The 17,868-nt window shown below is 52.4% G+C and overlaps 4 protein-coding genes across 4 annotated transcripts; 2 read left to right on the top strand and 2 right to left on the bottom strand.

Moving 5' to 3' along the window:
• Positions 1-224: 224 nt before the first annotated feature.
• On the bottom strand, positions 225-576 carry THITE_2112942 (uncharacterized protein). Its single transcript, XM_003651986.1, has one exon. The coding sequence runs from the start codon at positions 431-433 to the stop codon at positions 269-271; it is 165 nt and encodes a 54-aa protein (XP_003652034.1). The 5' UTR covers positions 434-576; the 3' UTR covers positions 225-268.
• THITE_2112939 (uncharacterized protein) lies at positions 577-3,189 on the top strand. The gene is made up of 2 exons (XM_003651985.1): positions 577-2,535; positions 2,600-3,189. The coding sequence occupies exons 1-2, from the start codon at positions 699-701 to the stop codon at positions 3,088-3,090; spliced, it is 2,328 nt and encodes a 775-aa protein (XP_003652033.1). The 5' UTR covers positions 577-698; the 3' UTR covers positions 3,091-3,189.
• Positions 3,190-4,016: 827 nt separating this feature from the next.
• On the top strand, positions 4,017-8,654 carry THITE_2112938 (uncharacterized protein). The gene is made up of 6 exons (XM_003651984.1): positions 4,017-4,517; positions 4,584-4,890; positions 5,011-6,154; positions 6,218-6,703; positions 6,762-7,914; positions 8,033-8,654. Exons 1-6 carry the CDS (start codon positions 4,295-4,297, stop codon positions 8,593-8,595), a joined length of 3,876 nt encoding a protein of 1,291 aa, XP_003652032.1. The 5' UTR covers positions 4,017-4,294; the 3' UTR covers positions 8,596-8,654.
• A 997-nt stretch (positions 8,655-9,651) lies between these two features.
• Positions 9,652-11,585, bottom strand: THITE_2112937 (uncharacterized protein). Its single transcript, XM_003651983.1, has 3 exons — positions 11,178-11,585; positions 10,727-11,118; positions 9,652-10,662 (listed from the first exon to the last, which is right to left on the bottom strand). Exons 1-3 carry the CDS (start codon positions 11,438-11,440, stop codon positions 9,794-9,796), a joined length of 1,524 nt encoding a protein of 507 aa, XP_003652031.1. The 5' UTR covers positions 11,441-11,585; the 3' UTR covers positions 9,652-9,793.
• Positions 11,586-17,868: the final 6,283 nt, after the last annotated feature.

Raw genomic sequence — 17,868 nt, 5'->3', positions numbered from 1 at the left:
GCGGAGGATTGGGGGAGCAGCGCGGGACGAGCGGGCACCCGGAGGGCTCGGGCGTTTCCGAGGGCGGTCCGGAAGGTGCAGGCAAGCTTTCTGAAATCCCGCTTGAGAACTGCGCGTTTGGCGGGAGTCGTGTCCGTCTTGGGTTGGGCAGGGAAGTCGATGGCCTGGTCGTCCTTGTAGGCCTTCAAGATGCGCTTGAGTCCAGCACGCAGGTGCAGGTTTGCAGCCTACAACGCGGAATCCTATTCGCATGTCGCGTGGGCTTTGTTTATGGCATTCTTCGCAAGACTTGCCGCGCCCGGGGGTGCACTGGACGGGCTTGCTGCTGAGCAGGCGGTGGACATACTATACACATGCAGTATTCGTCCTTCTCAGGGAGGAAGTTGTTCTCGTCATCGGACGGAGGAGAGTGCAGATTCCTCCATATGGACATGAGTTGTGTTGGAAGGCACATCCAGGGTTGGGGTTACAAATGCGCTTTCGCAGCGCTTTGGGGCCCGGAACCAACCAGCCGCTCGGATCCTGGTCTCGGCCAGGGGCAAGGACTGTGGAGCGATAACACGCTTATTATCGTCTCAAGTACTCAACATCGGAGCGAAGACTCGCGTCGTTCCAGCCGGCGACCATCATACCCACTGCTCCCGCAGTTCCCGATCATGACCGACTGACTTCCAGGGAAACCACTGCCACGCAGGACGATGCCACTCCAACCGCTCAGAACGGCGGCCGCGCCGGGGAGCGGCCGCGACCCGTCAACGCTGCTCTCGCCGTCCGACTACGACGCCGACGCGGTCTCGATCCGCAGCGACCAGGACACCGACAGCGACGACGACGAGCGCCAGCTGCGCGCTCGCAACAGCCGCGAGCTGCGCGCGCACGACAGGCTGGTCCTGATGGAGGAGGAGGAGCTCGACCAATTGGTGACGGAGACCCGCCGGCGCCAGGAGAGGCAGCGCAGGGGGTCCGGCCTGCCGATTCCGAACCCGCTGCGGCTGCTGGCGCGGCGGCTGAGCGACGCGTCGCCGTCAGGGTCGCGGAGTCCGTCCGCGCGCCGCGAGCCGGCTGAGTCGGTGGAGGACCCTGGGTTGGAGAAGAGGAGGGCGAGACGGCAGCGGAGGCAGGCGAAGAGGGAGAGACTGCTGGCCGATGCCCAGCATGGTGAGGACGGCGAGCTGATGTACGAGATGGAGGAAGGGGGTATGAAGGATGGCAGCTCGACAGGCGACAGCAGCGATCGCGACGACAGCGACGAGGTCGACCGGAAACATCTGCTGCATGACGCCGACGCCAAGGCGAAGCGGCAGCGCAGCTGCCGCCGCTGGCTGCTGTTACATGCCATCATCGCCGTCGCGTTTGCGATCCTTGTCCTGGTGGCATGGAAGCTGTCGTTGGCGCGAGCCAGCTCGCGCCACAACCAGAACCTAGTCAGCAACGGGACCGCCATATTTGCGCCCACTACCATCATAATCAGCTTAGACGGCTTCCGGGCCGACTTCCTCAACAGGAATCTGACGCCGAGGCTGAATGCCTTCATCAAGGAGGGCGTGTCGCCGCTGTACATGCTCCCTTCGTTCCCGAGCGTCACGTTCCCTAACCACTACACTATCGCGACCGGCCTGTATCCGGAGGCTCACGGTGTCGTGGGCAATACCTTCTGGGACCCAACGCTACAGGAGGAGTTCTATTACACGGATCCGGCCCGGAGCATGGATCCGAAGTGGTGGGGTGGAGAACCGTTCTGGGTTACAGCCCAGAAGCAAGGGCTCAGGACAGCCATCCACATGTGGCCGGGCAGCGAGGCCCATGTCCTCGGCATGGAGCCGACATACATGGATAAATACAACGGGAAAGAATTGCTTTCGAAGAAGGTCGACAGGATCCTCGAGTTCCTGGACATGCCCGATACGGACCGGCCCCAGATCATCGCCGCGTATGTGCCGAACGTCGATGCGGATGGGCACAAGTACGGGCCCAACAGCACCGAGATTCAGTTCACCATTCAAAAGGTGGACAAGATGCTCGACAACATGTTCAGGGGCTTGGAGGACCGGAATCTGACGCACATTGTCAATGTCATCGTGGTTTCTGACCACGGCATGGCCACCACCGATGTCTCTCGACTTGTACAGCTTGAAGACCTGGTGGATCTCAGCAAAATCGAACACACGGATGGATGGCCCTTGATCGGGCTGCGGCCCAAGAACCCTGACGACCTACATCCCATTTACGACGAGCTGGTTCAAAAGACCAGGGACAACCCCAACCTTGAAGTGTACCTCCGCGACGTCAACATGCCCGAGCGCTATCACTTTTCGAAGAACGAGCGTATTGCTCCGCTATGGATTATTCCCAAGGCCGGCTGGGCGCTCGTCAAGATGGACGAGATGAACTTGAAGGAGGCGCAGGCTAGAGGCGACGTCTATCACCCGCGCGGCCTCCATGGCTATGATCACGAGCACCCCCTGATGAGGGCGATCTTTATCGCCCGAGGCCCGGCGTTTCCGCACCAGCCTAACAGCAGGGTTGATGTCTTTCGTAAGTTCCAGTCTGATCTTACCCCCTGCGTGTCTTTGTAGCTCCTCCTCGCTGATCGTTACAGAAAACATCGAGGTCTACAACATGCTCTGTGACTCGGTTGGAATATCGCCCGCTCCGAACAACGGGACGCTCCGGCTTCCGCTCAAGCCCATCGGGCTGCACAGTGACCCCTCGGCGAGCGGGTTGGACACGCCGGCGGACCCCGTGGAGAGCCATACATTCTCAACGTCGGCGGCTGCCGAGCCCACTAATAAGCCCATCCCGGTCAGTCCGATTTCAACAAGCAGCAGCGAGCAGGCCCCGCCGACACAAACAGTTGGCGTTGACCAGCCTACGTCCCAGCCCACCAACCAGCCCTCAGGGACCGCGGATGGCAAAGACGGCGACGGCGACGGCGATGGCGACGATGAAGATAATGTGTCTCCCATCGATAAGGTGGAGTCCGCTGTCCAGGATTTTTGGGACTGGTTCACTGGGAAGGTGAAGGACTGGTGGGGGAAGGTTACGGGGCAAGGCGGGGGAAGCACCGAACAGGGCTCTTCCTCGGACTAATAATGTTCTGCAGTTGGCTCTCGGTCACGCCGCATGCAGGCTTACGTTGCTGGTGTTGGCCGTTGAGAGTATTCATTCCATTGTCTCGGGTGCGGCAAGGCGTTGGGCGTTTTCGGATATGTCCTTGAAAGCATCGCTGAAGGAGTTTTGAAGTTCCCATCGGCAGTTCCTTTCCCCCATCGTGGTGCCAAGGCAATTCAGTGTTGCCATTTAGGGTACTTGTAACAAAGGACCCAGAAAGGGCGTCTATCCTCGAAAGAAGACCCGACATAGTCGATGTGAAGATAATGCACGTTGTCTCTCGCAGGTTCAAAGCCGAGCTTCGTAGTCGAAGTCTTTGTGGCCGTGTCGGAAGGCAAAGAGCAGTTGCGGCCCTGTTTGTTCCAGGTTGCCTGCAGGCTGCACCAGCCGGAATTGAAAGGGCCCCCACAGCCTATCCATGTAACACGCCCCACCACATGGGCAGGCGTCAGGGGAACCTCACAGCCCCACAGCCTGGCGCGCACCTGAGGTGGGTCTGTTCCATTCGATTTACACTTCGACGCGCATGCTCCGTATCAACGCGATCAATCGTAAGAATCAATCCAGCGACCAAATATTCGGGAACAGATACGAACCAACGTGCTGCTGAGGTGTCAATTACCTAAGTTCTGTGCAGATGGCCACCTTGTAAGTGGAGCCATCATAACCTTGGAAGTGCTTGTGCACAGCACTGTGTCGCGCAACGCGCCTGGAGCCGGCATTACTTAAGCCTGCAGCCTTCCTTGTTCTCTGTTCATGTTGAGGCAATCGCGTCGAACAATACAGCCCGGGAAGCCCGAGCAACAACGGTCAACCTGGGAGGCGGTACGAAGGAACCGTCCGAGTTGTTGAGGGCAGAGCAAGTCTCGATTTAATTCATCGAGGTCTTCCTCTCTTCACGCATTCCGCTGGCCCTGAAAGCTGCACCTCGAGACAGCCTCGACTCTTGGTGGCAGCCTTGTTGGCATTCCCGAGTCAAACCGCCACTTACTGCCTGACTAGTCCGTTCCAGGTTTCTAACCCTGGCGACGGCAAATTCGGCAGCGCGCAACCTGCAGTTTTCATTCCAACGAAAAAGAACGACGCCCAACCACCGGTCTCGCTCGGCAAGGCGCCTTTGCTGCCTGCAACCTCCCGCCCCCCTAAGAGCCAGAGCCTTGTCCCTTATTGTACGACCAGGACCATGGCTCCCGGCGAGCACAACCCTGCGGCTAGGTCTGGCTTGCCCTCTTCCAGCAGCCTTCCCAGTTCCGTCGAGCAGCTCGCTGAGGACCTGAGCCTCCAAAAAGCTGTTCTGGACTCTCTCCTGGATCTTCCCCAGTCGGCCTCTACGAGAGAGGACATCGCCGCCGTCAAGGCCGAAATTGCAAACATCAAGCGCCAGCTTGCTAAAGCTCGCAGCACAGGTTCGATCCCACTAGCTTCTCCAAACCCGCAGCCACCACATTGGCTAACTTGCGATTCTCGCCCAGGCCAGGGAACGAGTGCGAGGATGGACTCCACAGACCAGGCCGATCAACGGACCCCCGGCACATCGACATCATCGACTACTGGGCTTTCGGACTCTGTGTTTTCAAGCCCGGCCTGGGGTTCTGGGCCAAGCTCGGGAACCTCGTCGCGGAAGCGTTCCATCGGGAGCTCACATCTCGGCGTCGATTCATCCGGTTCGAGTGTTGTTAAATCGAGAAGGACTTCTCCGAGTCCGGGCACCAAGACATCCGTGTTCGATTCTGAAGAGTTCGATCAAGACGACACTGCCGAGGTGATTGACCTCACTGGGTAAGTGGGTTCGCTGTTCGTGCTCGTTTTGTTCCCTTTTTTTCCCTTTTTCTGAAACAGCCTTGGGCACCGCGACCGCTCAGCTATTCGAATGCGGCAAATGCTGACCGCCCGGACCAGAGACGATGACGAGTGGCGGGCAATCATCCAGCAACAAAAGGAAGAAGAGGAACGCTCGCGTCGGCGAAAAGCGGAAGCGGACAGAGATGCTGCCTTCGCCAGGCAGCTCTCCGGGCGGGCATCGCCGGGCCCGAGTGTGCCCGGTTTCCCAGGGTCCATAGTGGTCGGTCCGGATAACACTTCCGAGCGCGCTGCAGACGCGGCCTCCTCCTCCATCTACCCTATAGGATATCAAACCGACCGACTTGGGCCAAACCTGCCGTCGAGACCTCATGCTTCCGCTGGGAGCCAACAGGGGTCGTCCGCGTTCGGGAGCGCTGGTGGGTACTCCCCTGGTTTCTCTACCAGCATGTCTGAGCGGACAGAGACCCCCTATCCAATGCCTGGTGCGTGGGTAGATGATTCCGCTAGCGGGAGCGAAGGATCCAGCTTTGGAAGACTCCCCCAATCCCTGGATACCCCTTCTCGACCGTCCCGGCCTTCGCTGCCTTCGCTTGCATCCGCAGTCGGCAACCCAGCCCTCACCGCCCCAACGCTCCCGTCCATATTGCGGGCCTCTACGCTTCCAGGAACCGCTCAGTACACCCATAACCTCCCTGCCATCGAGCTAGCGCGACAGTCTTCGATGGCCGGGCAGGGAGCCACCCCCGCTTGGCCGCCTATCGGCCCCATCGGAAACCGTCTAGGACTCGACAGGCCTGCATTGGGGAATACCGGAGGATATCATCCTCAGCCCCGGCCCGCACCGTCCCCGTTTTCTTCGACTCTTGCCGCGACTATCCACCGGGTCAGCAATTTTGACTTCACCACTATGATGGATGCGGATGGAAATCCGTTCAGCGAGCGCCTCGTCAACTTTCTCGACGACTACGTGAATGATCCCCGGAAGACAGAGGAAGACATTACTCAGCTCTTGTCTAATATCCGTCCCGATATGGAGATCCCCGAGGAGGAGCGTGGCGAAACACCCGAAGCCATGAGATATCCTCTCTATGCCCACCAGCAGCTTGCACTCAAGTGGATGACGGACATGGAAGAAGGGACGAACAAGGGCGGCATCTTGGCAGACGACATGGGGCTCGGCAAGACCATCTCCACCCTGGCGTTGATGGTCTCGCGCCCGTCTTCTGATAGGAACATCAAGGTATGCGGTTCTACTTGCCATGAACCGAGGTTGTCGATGAGTGGTCCCTCTAACAGTTCGCAGACAAACCTGATCGTCGGACCAGTTGCCCTTATTAAGCAGTGGGAACAAGAAGTGAGGACGAAACTCAAGGCGGCGCACAAGCTGAGCGTTCTCCTTCTTCACCAGAAAAAGAAACCTTACTCGGAGATCAAGAAATACGACGTTGTTCTCACCACGTATGGGTCGCTGGCCTCCGAGTGGCGCCGATACATTGTGCATGTTCAGCCACGCAAGGAGTCGCCCCAGTACGATGAGGAGGGCGACACGGAGCTTGCCAAGCTATGTCCGTTGCTTCATGCCCGAAGCAAGTTCTACCGCGTCATTCTAGACGAGGCTCAATGCATCAAGAACAGAAACACGCAGGGCTCTCTGGCAGCCCACAAGATCAGCGCTACCTATCGATGGTGCCTTACCGGCACTCCGATGATGAATGGCGTGTCGGAACTGTACCCGTTGGTCCGTTTCCTGAAAATCAGGCCGTACTGTGAATTCAAGGTGTTTCAAAGGGTAAGACTCTCCTCGCTCCGAACCTCGAACCCGGAGCGGAACCCTAATGTATCTGCAGGATTTCAGAAATCTAAGTGCGAAGGGTCCAACTTCAGACTTCACCCGGGACAAAGCCATGCGGAAACTCCAGGCAGTGCTCAAGGCTATAATGTTAAGACGGACGAAGAGCTCGACGATTGACGGCAAGCCGATCTTGACGCTGCCGGAGAAGACACAGAACGATGAATATGTCACCTTCAACGAGGACGAGCGGCAGTTCTACCACGATATCGAGTCGAGGTCCAAGATCGTGTTCAACCGCTACCTCCGCGCGGGGACTGTGGGCAAAAATTACTCTGACATCCTTGTACTCCTCTTGCGACTTCGCCAGGCTTGCTGTCACCCTCACTTGATGGAATTCGAGAGCGCGGGCAACTCTGCTCCAGACAGCAACCAGATGCTGGACCTGGCCAAGAAGCTGGATGCCGCCGTGGTGGAGCGGGTCAAGGGGATTGACGCGTTCGAGTGCTGCATCTGCTTCGACGCCGTCGCGGACCCGGTCCTTATCTTCCCGTGCGGCCACGACACGTGCCCGGAGTGTTTCACCTCGCTCACGGAGGACTCTGCGCAGAGCAACATCAGGTTTGGGGAAGAGAATGGCGCAGCCAAATGCCCGGTGTGCCGCGGCCCCGTCGAGCCCACTAAGGTTATCAACCTCACGGCCTTCCGGAAGGTCCATGCACCTGACGCACTTGGGCCAGATGATGCCGAGTCGTCGGCCGAACTGACCGACTCGGACGACTCGGACGACTCGGATACCTCTTCTTTTGACGATGAAAACGATTCCGACGTGGACTCCTTCGGCAATCTCGCAGGCTTTGTTGTTCCGGATGGCGAGGTCGAAGACGTGGATGACGACGACCTGATCGACGCTGAGCTGGATGCTGCTATCAGGACCAAAAATGGGAAGGAGCCCGCCGTGACTACGAAGGCGAAAAAGTTGGGCAAGAAAAAGGCCAAGAAAAGCAAGGCCGATGGAGAAAGCAGAAGCAAGTCCAAGAAGAGCGAGCAGATTACGCCCCAGGTGCTCAAGAAGCTCCGCATGGATGCCAACAAGAACAAGGATGCCCGGCGCCGCTATATGCACTACCTGCGCGACAACTGGGAGGACTCGGCCAAGCTGACACAGATCGTCGACCTGCTCCGGCAGATCCAGGAAACAGGCGAGAAGAGTGAGTCAAAGCCGTGCTTCTATCTACCATCCGCGTCTTCGGGCCCGTCTCGGGGATTCACGGGGTACTCGCGACGCACCGGGGAGAAAGAAAATAGCTAACATCGTCTGACCTCCAGCAATCATCTTCTCCCAGTGGACCAGCTTGCTCGACCTGGTCGAGGTGCAGGTCAAGTACACGCTCCGGCTGCGCTACCGCCGCTACACGGGCGGCATGTCGCGCAACCAGCGCGACGAGGCCGTGCGCGACTTCAGCGAGAACCCGGCCACGCGGGTGATGCTCGTGTCGCTGCGCGCCGGCAACGCGGGGCTCAACCTGACCGCCGCCTCGCGCGTCATCATCTGCGACCCGTTCTGGAACCCGTACATCGAGATGCAGGCCGTCGACCGCGCCCACCGCATCGGCCAGGCCCGCGAGGTCCGCGTCCACCGCGTCCTCGTCGGCGGCACCGTCGAGGACCGCATCGTCGAGCTGCAGGAGAGCAAGCGCCGCCTCGTCGACGCCGCCCTCGACGAGGGCCAGAGCAAGAGCCTCGGCCGCCTCAGCGAGCAGGAGCTGGCCTACCTGTTCGGCGTGAGTCCCCCGCCGCCGGCGCAGGAGGACGCTGCTGCTGGTTCCGCCGCCAATGCCGCTGCTGGTTCCACTGCCGGTGCCACTGCTGGTAGGGCGGGCCGTTCGTGAGCGAGTGTTAGTGAAGGGTAGTACGTCCGTGTTCGAATTTTTTCTTTTTTTCTCCCTTTAATCTGTTGGGTGAGAACAGGACGGAGGTGTATTTGCTAGGTACAGACAGGCACCGGGTCAGTTGCCTGCCGCTGTGGCCATCCATGTCTTTACTCTTCTGTGTTCGGTGCTGGTGTTTTTTTTTTTTTTTTTTTTTTTTTTTTTTTTCCTCTTGCCACCTCTGTTCATTCCTTTTCTGTGCTGTACACAATCATGGCTCGGGTAGTTACCGGATGGCTTTTGCTTTCCATTGTTTGAACCCTCAATCATCAGACAAAAAGACCTCACGGTCTTCACGCGTGGATGGTAGCTAGGGCCGCGGTGGTCCGCACGGGGGTTCAGGGGTCAAGTTAAACACCTGGATGGAGTTGGTGGTGCTTGCTTGTTGTTGCTATTAGGGTGTGTATTGGCAACTTGCATACATGGCTGTGGCAATCACAAGGGGATGACGATGAAATTGCTTGTCTTCGTTTACGACCTTCTTCATCATGATGACCGGCTTTGCTTTAGAGGCGCTGGTGTCTCGAGCTTGTGTGTATTAGGTGAGGAGCAGAGCAGTGTTGTGGGCTGTGGGAACCGTTGGCTTTCCGTTCTTGATGTCTGAATGTGCGTGGGCCACAAGGGACATCGGTTGTGTGTTCGGGGTTAACTACCTAGATGCTATAATATTCTTATTACCGTGTACAAGTGACTCTGGCCTTCTTCGCTGTTCAACAGGGCGAGAAGGCAGTTGGACCAGGACCGGCAGATTACGTAGCAACCGGCCAGAATATCGAGCTTGCTATGCTTCTGGACATATGTACAAAGCGTCCGCCATTCCGAGTCTGCGTTTGCTCCGCTCTTGTTGCCTTATTCCGAACTCCGGGGCCAGGTAGTTCATGACGTACTGCGAGACTCAGGCTGTAGGCAGCCATTGGATGCTGCGAGGCAAAATTATTTTCAACATGTGAGAGTTGCTTTGCAGCGTATTAGAAATGGTAGAGGTATCTACAAGGAGAGAAAATGCGGACGCTAGGTAGATCCCGGAAAGACATTTCGGGTATCCAACCCCGTTTTCCGTCATCAAAACCGTCCATTCATTCTCTTAACGGTAGAATATCGACTGTTGCTGCTGTCCCCGCATCCCATCTTGCCAGCCTCTTCGCTGAAATCGACGGCATCACTGCCTCGGCCGTGGTGGTTCGGCCACCAATTCGTGAGAATACGACTGATCCGGCAGCTCATAAATGGGCTGTACCGCGTCCAGCTCCGTGGGCGCTGTCACGCTGTCGAGCTGGTGTATGTGCTGCTGCTCTGGCTGTGGGGTGATCGCAGCGCGAGATTTCTCCCATGCGTACTGATCGTGTGGCACGGCCGAGGCCCGCGCAGCGGCTGGGGACCCATACGACGGGGCGGGCGTGCCCGGTCCGAGGGTCGTGGATCCCTCGTCTGCCTGTTCAAATCCCTGATTTTTCTTCCTTCGCACGAGGACAATGACAGCAATGATGGCACCCAGAGAGATGGCGCCGAGCGAGACGCCGACACCGATGCCCGCCTTCGCACCAGTAGACAGCCCGCTGCCGTCTGTGGAAGCGTCTGCCGAGCTCGTAGAGTTCGTTGTAGAGGAGACCGTCGCCTGAGGCGGAGGGGCCGCGACGGTGGACCACGCCTTCCAAACGCCGTCCTGGTAGAGGACTTCGCTGAGCCGGTCCTTCACCATGTAGTAGATGCGCACCGTACTGCTCTTCTGGTCGTAGGCGACGGCGAGTTCGGCATTCGGGTCATCTGCCTTGGGCCAGAAGGCGCTGGATTGGTTGGCTCGGAGAGCCCAAATGTAATTCTGATTCGCGACCGAGTAGAGATTGCCGTCGTTGCCAATGTACCACACGAACCGCGTGAATGCTTTGTCAATGCTGATTCCGATGCCTTTGGTCGTGCCGTCCCAGGCGGGCAGGCTGAAGTTGGCGGAGGCCGTCTCATTGATGGCTATATCGCTCCTATTCGTGTCGGCTGTGGTCGGGTTTCCCTGGAGCGGATGTGGCAGGGTCGCTGTTGGCGGACGTTAGCCGGAGACCGCAGGGCAAGAAGCATGGGTTAGTGAACTTGTGCATACATCTAAACCAGGTGGAATCTGCGTTCAGCCGCGTCGTGGCAATATTCTGGCTGTCGCGCGGAGACACAACTGTGATGTTGTCGGTGCCACTGAAGGCGGCGCCGAGGCCCGGCAGGGAATTGATATCGTGGGAGATGACGCCGCGATAGTTCCAGCCGTCCGCGGTGGTGTACCCGAGCTCATTGATGGCGCTATCGTTGTCGTGAAAGTAGACACGGTAGCCGGCCGTGTCGCCTAGCAGAACCGCTGCTAGACCGGAATTGGCATGAATAGAAGGCACGTTGGTGCTGATGGGCCACTCGCCCTGGTTTTGGAAAAGGCCAGTGCTCATGTTGCAGTTGAACAGGGCGTTGATGATGTCGCCTTGGTTGTCGATGTAGAACATGGAAGCGCTGCCGGTCGCGTCAGCCCAGATGCGGCGCGGGGCGAGGGGCAAACAAGTCGCATATACATGGTCTTGGACTCATCCCACCATCCGGTTCCGGCCAGCGGAGTGCCGGGCTTGGGTTTGTGGGAGAGTGACAGCACGCTGCCGTCCGTATAGGAGTACCTGGGTTCGTCCTGGCTGTTGCAGGTGCTGTAGCGGATCTGGTTGGTGGTCGAGTTCAGCAGCATGACCTGGGTGCCGTAGCCGTTCCACCACGCCGCGATGCTCGCGTGCGCCGGCGAGACGGTGGCTCCGACCAGGAGCAATGTTGGTAGCAGGGACGCCATCGGTGCCGCGATCAGTGAGCCGTCGAGCTTCCCTAGCAACAATGATGGCTCAGCAGTGTCGCTTACGGCGAGGGCTCGCAGGACCACCCAGTCACGCGGTGGGTCTCAAGTCCTAGGGCACGGAATTGGTTCGTTCCACGGCCGGCGGAGGGAAACCACAGAGGCAGCAAGGGGAGAAACCGTCCCACCACTCACACTTTCACTGCCGTGATGGGCTCAACGTCGAGGCCGCCCACCTCTTCGCACTTTGCGGTGTCTTGTGGATGAATTGTGGTGGAGGAAAGATGAACGATGGACAGACAGGCAACGCGGGGGGGAAGAACAAGAAACGGGAGGAAGGCGGGAGGGCGGGAGCGTGCTGTCAAGGACGGGGAAGGTGCGACCCAGACGCCTCCTCACGCTCAACTCACTCATCGGCGATGTTCCTTTCCCAAGCTGATGGGCGCTGACAACGCTGAGCGGCCTAGGCCCAAACGGGCATCTCGTCTCTCGTTTCAGGTGGGACTAATGGGACTTTTCTTCCTCCCCCTTGTCCACTTCGTTCCAGACCAGGTGTTTTGGCTAGACTGTGCGACATTTGCTGCTTGCAGTTGTTGCTGTCCTCCTTCTTCTGCGGATCCATGCAAGACCGAGAGATGGTGGTGAGGGCTGCTTCTGCCGCGGGACATGCTGCCGACGCGGGGCACAGTTCGACATGTCGACGGCACCTCCGACAATACTGTAGATGTCTGGTTTGAAGGACGGACCTTCGTGTTCGCAATCAATTGTAACCCAGAAGCGAGAACCCAAGGTCAAGCCATTGGTTACGATAGTTCCAGAAGCAGCGACTCGACCACGGCATTTGCGGGCAATCGCCCAAGGCTGTTTAGTAAACACGTTCCGGGGCAAAAGAAGTGCCAGCCCCGGGGAAGGAAAGAAATCATCCATTGGACGACATGCAAACTTGTTTACACGAAGACTCGAAGCTAACCCCGGTCTATTCCCTGCACTTTTGATGCATGTCCACTCCCTGCTGCACCCGTCAGCTTACCACAGGGAGGGACTCTCTCCGGAATAAGATGTGCCATTAACAACATCACAGGCTCTACCACGAATTCCGCCAAATCAGAGCGTTAGCGCACTAACTTACTGGCTGGCTGACGAATCGCCGCTTGTTTTGGCCAATCGGATTCCGAATAGGGCAACTTCATTAACTACACTAGTGAGTGCGCTTACTCAGCACCAGGGGAAGCAAAAGGCGGAAAGCGAAGAAAGCGAACGGGCATGTGGTGATCCGCATGCAAGCACGGCGTCGGCCGGTCCCCCTCCGCTGCATGCAAGCACGGGGTCAACCGGTCCCCCGTCCGCCTTTGCCTCAGCCCAAAGACCTAACTGGTGGCCTCTCAATGGATGGACGGAAGATGACGGATTACACCTCCACCGGGGTCAAAAAGCACACAGGCAGGGGTTGGATACAAGGGTGCCAGCTAGGGTGTTGACAAGGTTAGTCAGCCACATACGATCTCACTTTCCAAGTCTCTTTTCTAGCGCTTTCTATAGGAAAATACGGAATACTTAGAGCTGAAATCCTAGGAGGGCTTCTACAACTGCATTGCATCTCTCTTGGTTGACTGTGCCGGAAGATTGGCTCCTGCGGCTGGCACAGATGATGCCCAGGAGGTTGCAAATGTGCACTGAGAACGAGGGCCGTACAATAAACTACTGATTTTCTTCCCTTGTTGGCCCAGTATATTGTCGCTCCTTGGCGCGGCACCCTGGCGGGCACCCTGGTTGGCACCCTAGCATCCAACCCCTGCCTGTGTGCTTTTTGACGGTAGACGTTAAAGAGGTCCTGCCAAGACTAATTTCCGTAGTCCCTACAGATACCCGTGGGTCCCGCGCTTAGAAGTCACTCCTTTTGCCGCCGCTTAACAATTTCTACGCGGTGGTCCTTACGCCCGCGTCGCGTCAACAGCTGCCTAGCCGCTGGTTTGCATCTTGCCTACGTTTCCCTAACCAATCCGCGTCTATACCTACCCTCTATTGTACTCCGACCTACATTACGACGTTGTATCGCTATAGAACTATACATTTAGCCTATATCCAATAGATCCTATTGGTAAATAGTCAATTGGTTTACTATTAGTATATATTAGTAGTTGCTAAGCATTGATCTAGCTATAGACTAGTATCCTGCTATAGACTAGCTTACTTTGTATAGCTAGCAACTAGAAGATACGCTAGGTAAGTTGTTTTGCTATTTGCTAATTAGTAGTTGCTTAGTATTGATCTAGCTATAGACTAGCTCTAAGATTTGTATAGTTGGCAATAAAACGATGTGCTATATAGCTAGTAGTAAAACGATGTGCTATATAGCTAGTAGTACAATGCGCTATATAGCTAGTAGCAAAACGATATACTAGGTAAGTTCTATTGTTTTACTACCTATTGATTAGTAGTTACTTAGCATTGATCTAGCTATAGACTAGCTCGATTTGTATAGTTAGCAATAAAACGATATATTGTATAGCTAATAGTAAAACGATATGCTATATAGCTAGTAGTAAAACGATACACTAGGTAAGTTCTATTGTTTTACTACTTGCTAATTAGCAGTTGCTTAGCATTGATCTAGCTATAGACTAGCTCAATTTATATAGTTAGCAATAAAACGACGTGCTATACGACTAGTAGTAAAACGACGTGCTATATAGCTAGTAGCAAAACGACGTGCTATATAGCTAGCAATAAAACGATGTAGTATCTATAGCCTATTAACGCCATTAGTCCCCCTTAATATATAAATGCTATTTAGTTAAATAGCGAATTTGATTATTAGCGTTGAATTGCTAATGCTATACCTATAGTGAGCTCCCTAGTCCTAGAACATATATCTACCGAACCTAACCTCGATCTAGCTGCTTAGTAGGTGTTGCCCTAGCTCCTCTCTATCTTTAAGCCTCTAATTATACAATCGTTATAATCGAGCGGTATTCCTAGTCCTACTCTAGCCTTTGCTTAGTGTTATACGTAACTGTGGCAAAGGCACCTATGACCGCACTGCGGTCAGGGGTGACGAGCGTTCCCTTAAAAAAGGGAACCTCGCCCGCAACCCCTTCGTAGAACGGTAGACTATATCAACATACTTTTATGACATATACTAGTGTTCAAGAGTACCGCCTCATTAGCTGACGAGGCTAAGAGGCATTGATCTTTCTTACCCTTATACGTTTACCGCTAGATGGTCACTGAGCACTATCTATATGTAATAAGTAGTGCTTATTAACGATTCGAACCTATTCGCTTTTTATCGAGGGGAGCTAAGTTCGGATTAGGAGATATTATAAGTTACGCTTAGTAAGTTGTATAGAGCAACGCCTAAAGTAGATAATGCTCCTTTATAAGGGAGTAAGCTTCGGAGTATATAATCTATAACGAACTAGTTTACAATTTAGCTACTATTATTCTAGTACTAAGTATTCGCGAGGAGTTAGAAGCTAGATGAATTTAAGCTTTATAAACGCTAACGTCTATAGGGATATATAGTAGATACTTAAGTTTATTAAGGACTTCGAGGTTATTTACAATGTCTAGTAGGTAACTACTATTAATTCTTGAGAACTCTAATATCTAGAAGCTATAGTATTACTCGAAGAGGTACTAGAAGGAGACGTCTATACCTAACGGTACGTTAAAACACTATATGTTGTAGAGTATCCTCCCTCTTAGATACTCGACAATTATATTCCTTATATCTACTTTGTAACTATTAGGTATAAAGTCTAAGTAGCTGTTAGTAAGAACCTTATTCTAGACCCTAGGATTAAAGACGCTACTTTGGAGACTAAGGATTTAATCTAAGAAACGCTAGAGACTTTAGTACTAGAGAGTCGAGGACCGCTAAAGACCTTAAAGCCTTAGGGGACTAACGATTAATAACTAGGACTAGCTATATCGCTAGAAATATTGATAAGAACTAGATATAATTCGACTAAGAACTAGCTAGCAACTCTACTAAGTCTAACCTTTTAAGAGTAACTAGAAACCTAGGACACGTTAACTATTCCTTAATAGGGATACGAAACTTATACCGTTAGTAGCTATAATCTTGGTAGACACTACTAAGGACTATAAAGAAGATTGTAGGATCTATCGTCTTAGGACCAACAACCTAAAGAGGAAGACCTATTATCTCTAATAGCTTAGCTAATTAGCGCTTTCGACTAGGTTCTCTAGCCGCTACTATAGACGTCTAGCCAACTATCCTAGTACCTATCTAGGCTTCCTAGACTAGGTACAGTTATTTAGAACCTTAGAATAGAATATATAGATAGTTTAGTCGATTCCAATGTCTTTTTACTATTCTAAAAGATGCCGAGCCTACTATATAGATAAGTAGCTAGACCCTTTGGACAAGGAGCTAGACTCTCTAGACAAGTAGCTAGAGCTATAGATATCTAAGCCGCTTTCGCTATATAGGACTTTCTTACCTAGATGGCTAGAATAATAGAGAACCTAAACGTTATAATCGAAAGGGCGAACAAGGCTATAGGCGTAGAAGACCGTTAGCCTAAAACCAAAGACGGAAGTACTATGTCTTTATAATCATCTATATCTACGTCGAAATAGAAGATTTAGGATACTAGTCTCTTCTAGCTAGATATAGAGAACAAGGCTAAGGAACCCTAGGACCTATAGTATAATAAACAGTAGCTATACTATAGGGACGTTAACCTTTAGGTTAAATAGGTAGATTAGGTCATTAGATACTACTTAGTAAGAGAAGAGACTCTATATATAAAGATGTAGACCCTACTTCGAGGATTAGCACTATAATAGTATAAATAGTAGCTCTCTACTATAGAAAAGGTAGTACTAACTATATCTATAAAAGCGTAGACTAAACGTTTAAAAAAGGAGTTTAGTATTAAGAGATATAAAGCGGAGAAATAGCTAAACGAAAACCAGTATACTATAAAGGACAACTACGAAGATAAGCTAGTTTAGAAATTCGCTATAGAATACTTTAAATATATATATATTTAGGGAGATACTATCGAAGAGCAACGTCTAATATATCTATACAACTACCTTTATCTAGAACTTCACTAGCTATACTTTGAACTAAATGTAATTATAGAGATAGGCGTATTCTTTAGTATTCTCGACACTAAAGTATATATCGTTAGAGACAAGCTCTACTAGGATGTCACCAAGGGCTATATTATTAGCTACAGTCCTATTGCCAACAACGTAGATATAGAGTACGACGACGAAGGACGAGGAGACGACTAGGAGGATAGCGGAGCCTTCTAGATAGGAAGAGGTAGAAGAGGATATTACGATCCTTAGAGAAGAGATAGAGACAAACCCTAGCGACTTAGAAACAATTGGTATAGAAATAGTAATCGAGTACAACTATTCAGTAACTAAAACTTCTATAGTACAACTAGATATAGAAGAGGATACCGACCGTTCAACGATCGTAGAAGAGGACTTAGACCGTTCAACGGCTAGAGAAGAGGCGACAACGGTAACTAGGGAAGACCGCTTCGACCTCGACGACTCCAACGGATTTGGATATATATATATAAAAAGCAGTTCGAAGATAGCACCTTCTTATATTATAGCGAGATTATAGTAATAAGAGATAACAAAGATACTAACCTTTACTATAAAATGCTAGAGAAGACTAGGTATATTCTTGTCAATGAATACGATACCGAAGTCGAGGATAAGGAATTAGAAGACGAAGAAGCTAATAGTTTTTACTACTTATATTATACTTTTCGCTAGCCTAGACTAAGCTAGAACAAACTACTATAACAACTCCTATAGATTTAGCAATGTACCGCCTATAGTAGAGTCTTCGTAATATATTATAAGCTTTTTAAATATATAGCCGACGATAGCGACGAAGATAAATGTAAACCTATATAACTTTGAATAGACCGTTAATACAACCTTAGTAACAACAAAGACGAGCTTAATAATAAGGATATAAACTTTATACTAACCGAAGGACAGATTATAGAAGTATAGCTATATATACCGCTATTGAAAACATTAGATAAGTAAGCTATATACCTTATAATCAACATTAGTATAAACCTAGGCGAACTAAGTACCGAGGTTTACTTTGATATAGGTAGTAATACCAACTTCGTCGACAAGGAGTTTATCTCTAAGTAGGCTAAGAACCTACGTTAGATTAATATAAAGCTATACTTTGTTAAAGGCGTTAGAGCCTATACCAAAGTTAAGAAGTAAGTCGAGTTTGACTTCTATATCCGAGGAATCGTCTATAGTACTAATGTAGATGGTCACTTTATTATAATAGCCAACGTCATTGAAGGTTTAAGAGCAAAACTATTGATTAGAACTAACTTTATACTCTATAACAAAGTAAAGATTGACCTTAATATATCTACCTATTACTTCCAGTCTAT

The sequence above is a fragment of the Thermothielavioides terrestris genome, chromosome 2 (genome assembly GCF_000226115.1).
Source record: "Thermothielavioides terrestris NRRL 8126 chromosome 2, complete sequence".
Lineage (NCBI taxonomy): Eukaryota > Fungi > Ascomycota > Sordariomycetes > Sordariales > Chaetomiaceae > Thermothielavioides > Thermothielavioides terrestris.
Note: the sequence above shows the minus strand (reverse complement) of the source record. Positions and strands in the feature narration are given on the sequence as shown.

Coding starts and splice junctions, on each gene's coding strand:
- THITE_2112938 (XM_003651984.1), top strand. CDS start 4,295: ATGGCTCCCGGCGAGCACAACCCTGCGGCTAGGTCTGGCTTGCCCTCT. Junction 4,891..5,010: donor GAGGTGATTGACCTCACTGG/GTAAGTGGGTTC, acceptor CGCCCGGACCAG/AGACGATGACGAGTGGCGGG. Junction 7,915..8,032: donor CCAGGAAACAGGCGAGAAGA/GTGAGTCAAAGC, acceptor TCTGACCTCCAG/CAATCATCTTCTCCCAGTGG.
- THITE_2112937 (XM_003651983.1), bottom strand. CDS start 11,440: ATGGCGTCCCTGCTACCAACATTGCTCCTGGTCGGAGCCACCGTCTCG. Junction 11,119..11,177: donor TGGGATGAGTCCAAGACCAT/GTATATGCGACT, acceptor CGCGACCGGCAG/CGCTTCCATGTTCTACATCG. Junction 10,663..10,726: donor AGATTCCACCTGGTTTAGAT/GTATGCACAAGT, acceptor GTCCGCCAACAG/CGACCCTGCCACATCCGCTC.
- THITE_2112942 (XM_003651986.1), bottom strand. CDS start 433: ATGTCCATATGGAGGAATCTGCACTCTCCTCCGTCCGATGACGAGAAC.
- THITE_2112939 (XM_003651985.1), top strand. CDS start 699: ATGCCACTCCAACCGCTCAGAACGGCGGCCGCGCCGGGGAGCGGCCGC. Junction 2,536..2,599: donor CAGCAGGGTTGATGTCTTTC/GTAAGTTCCAGT, acceptor TGATCGTTACAG/AAAACATCGAGGTCTACAAC.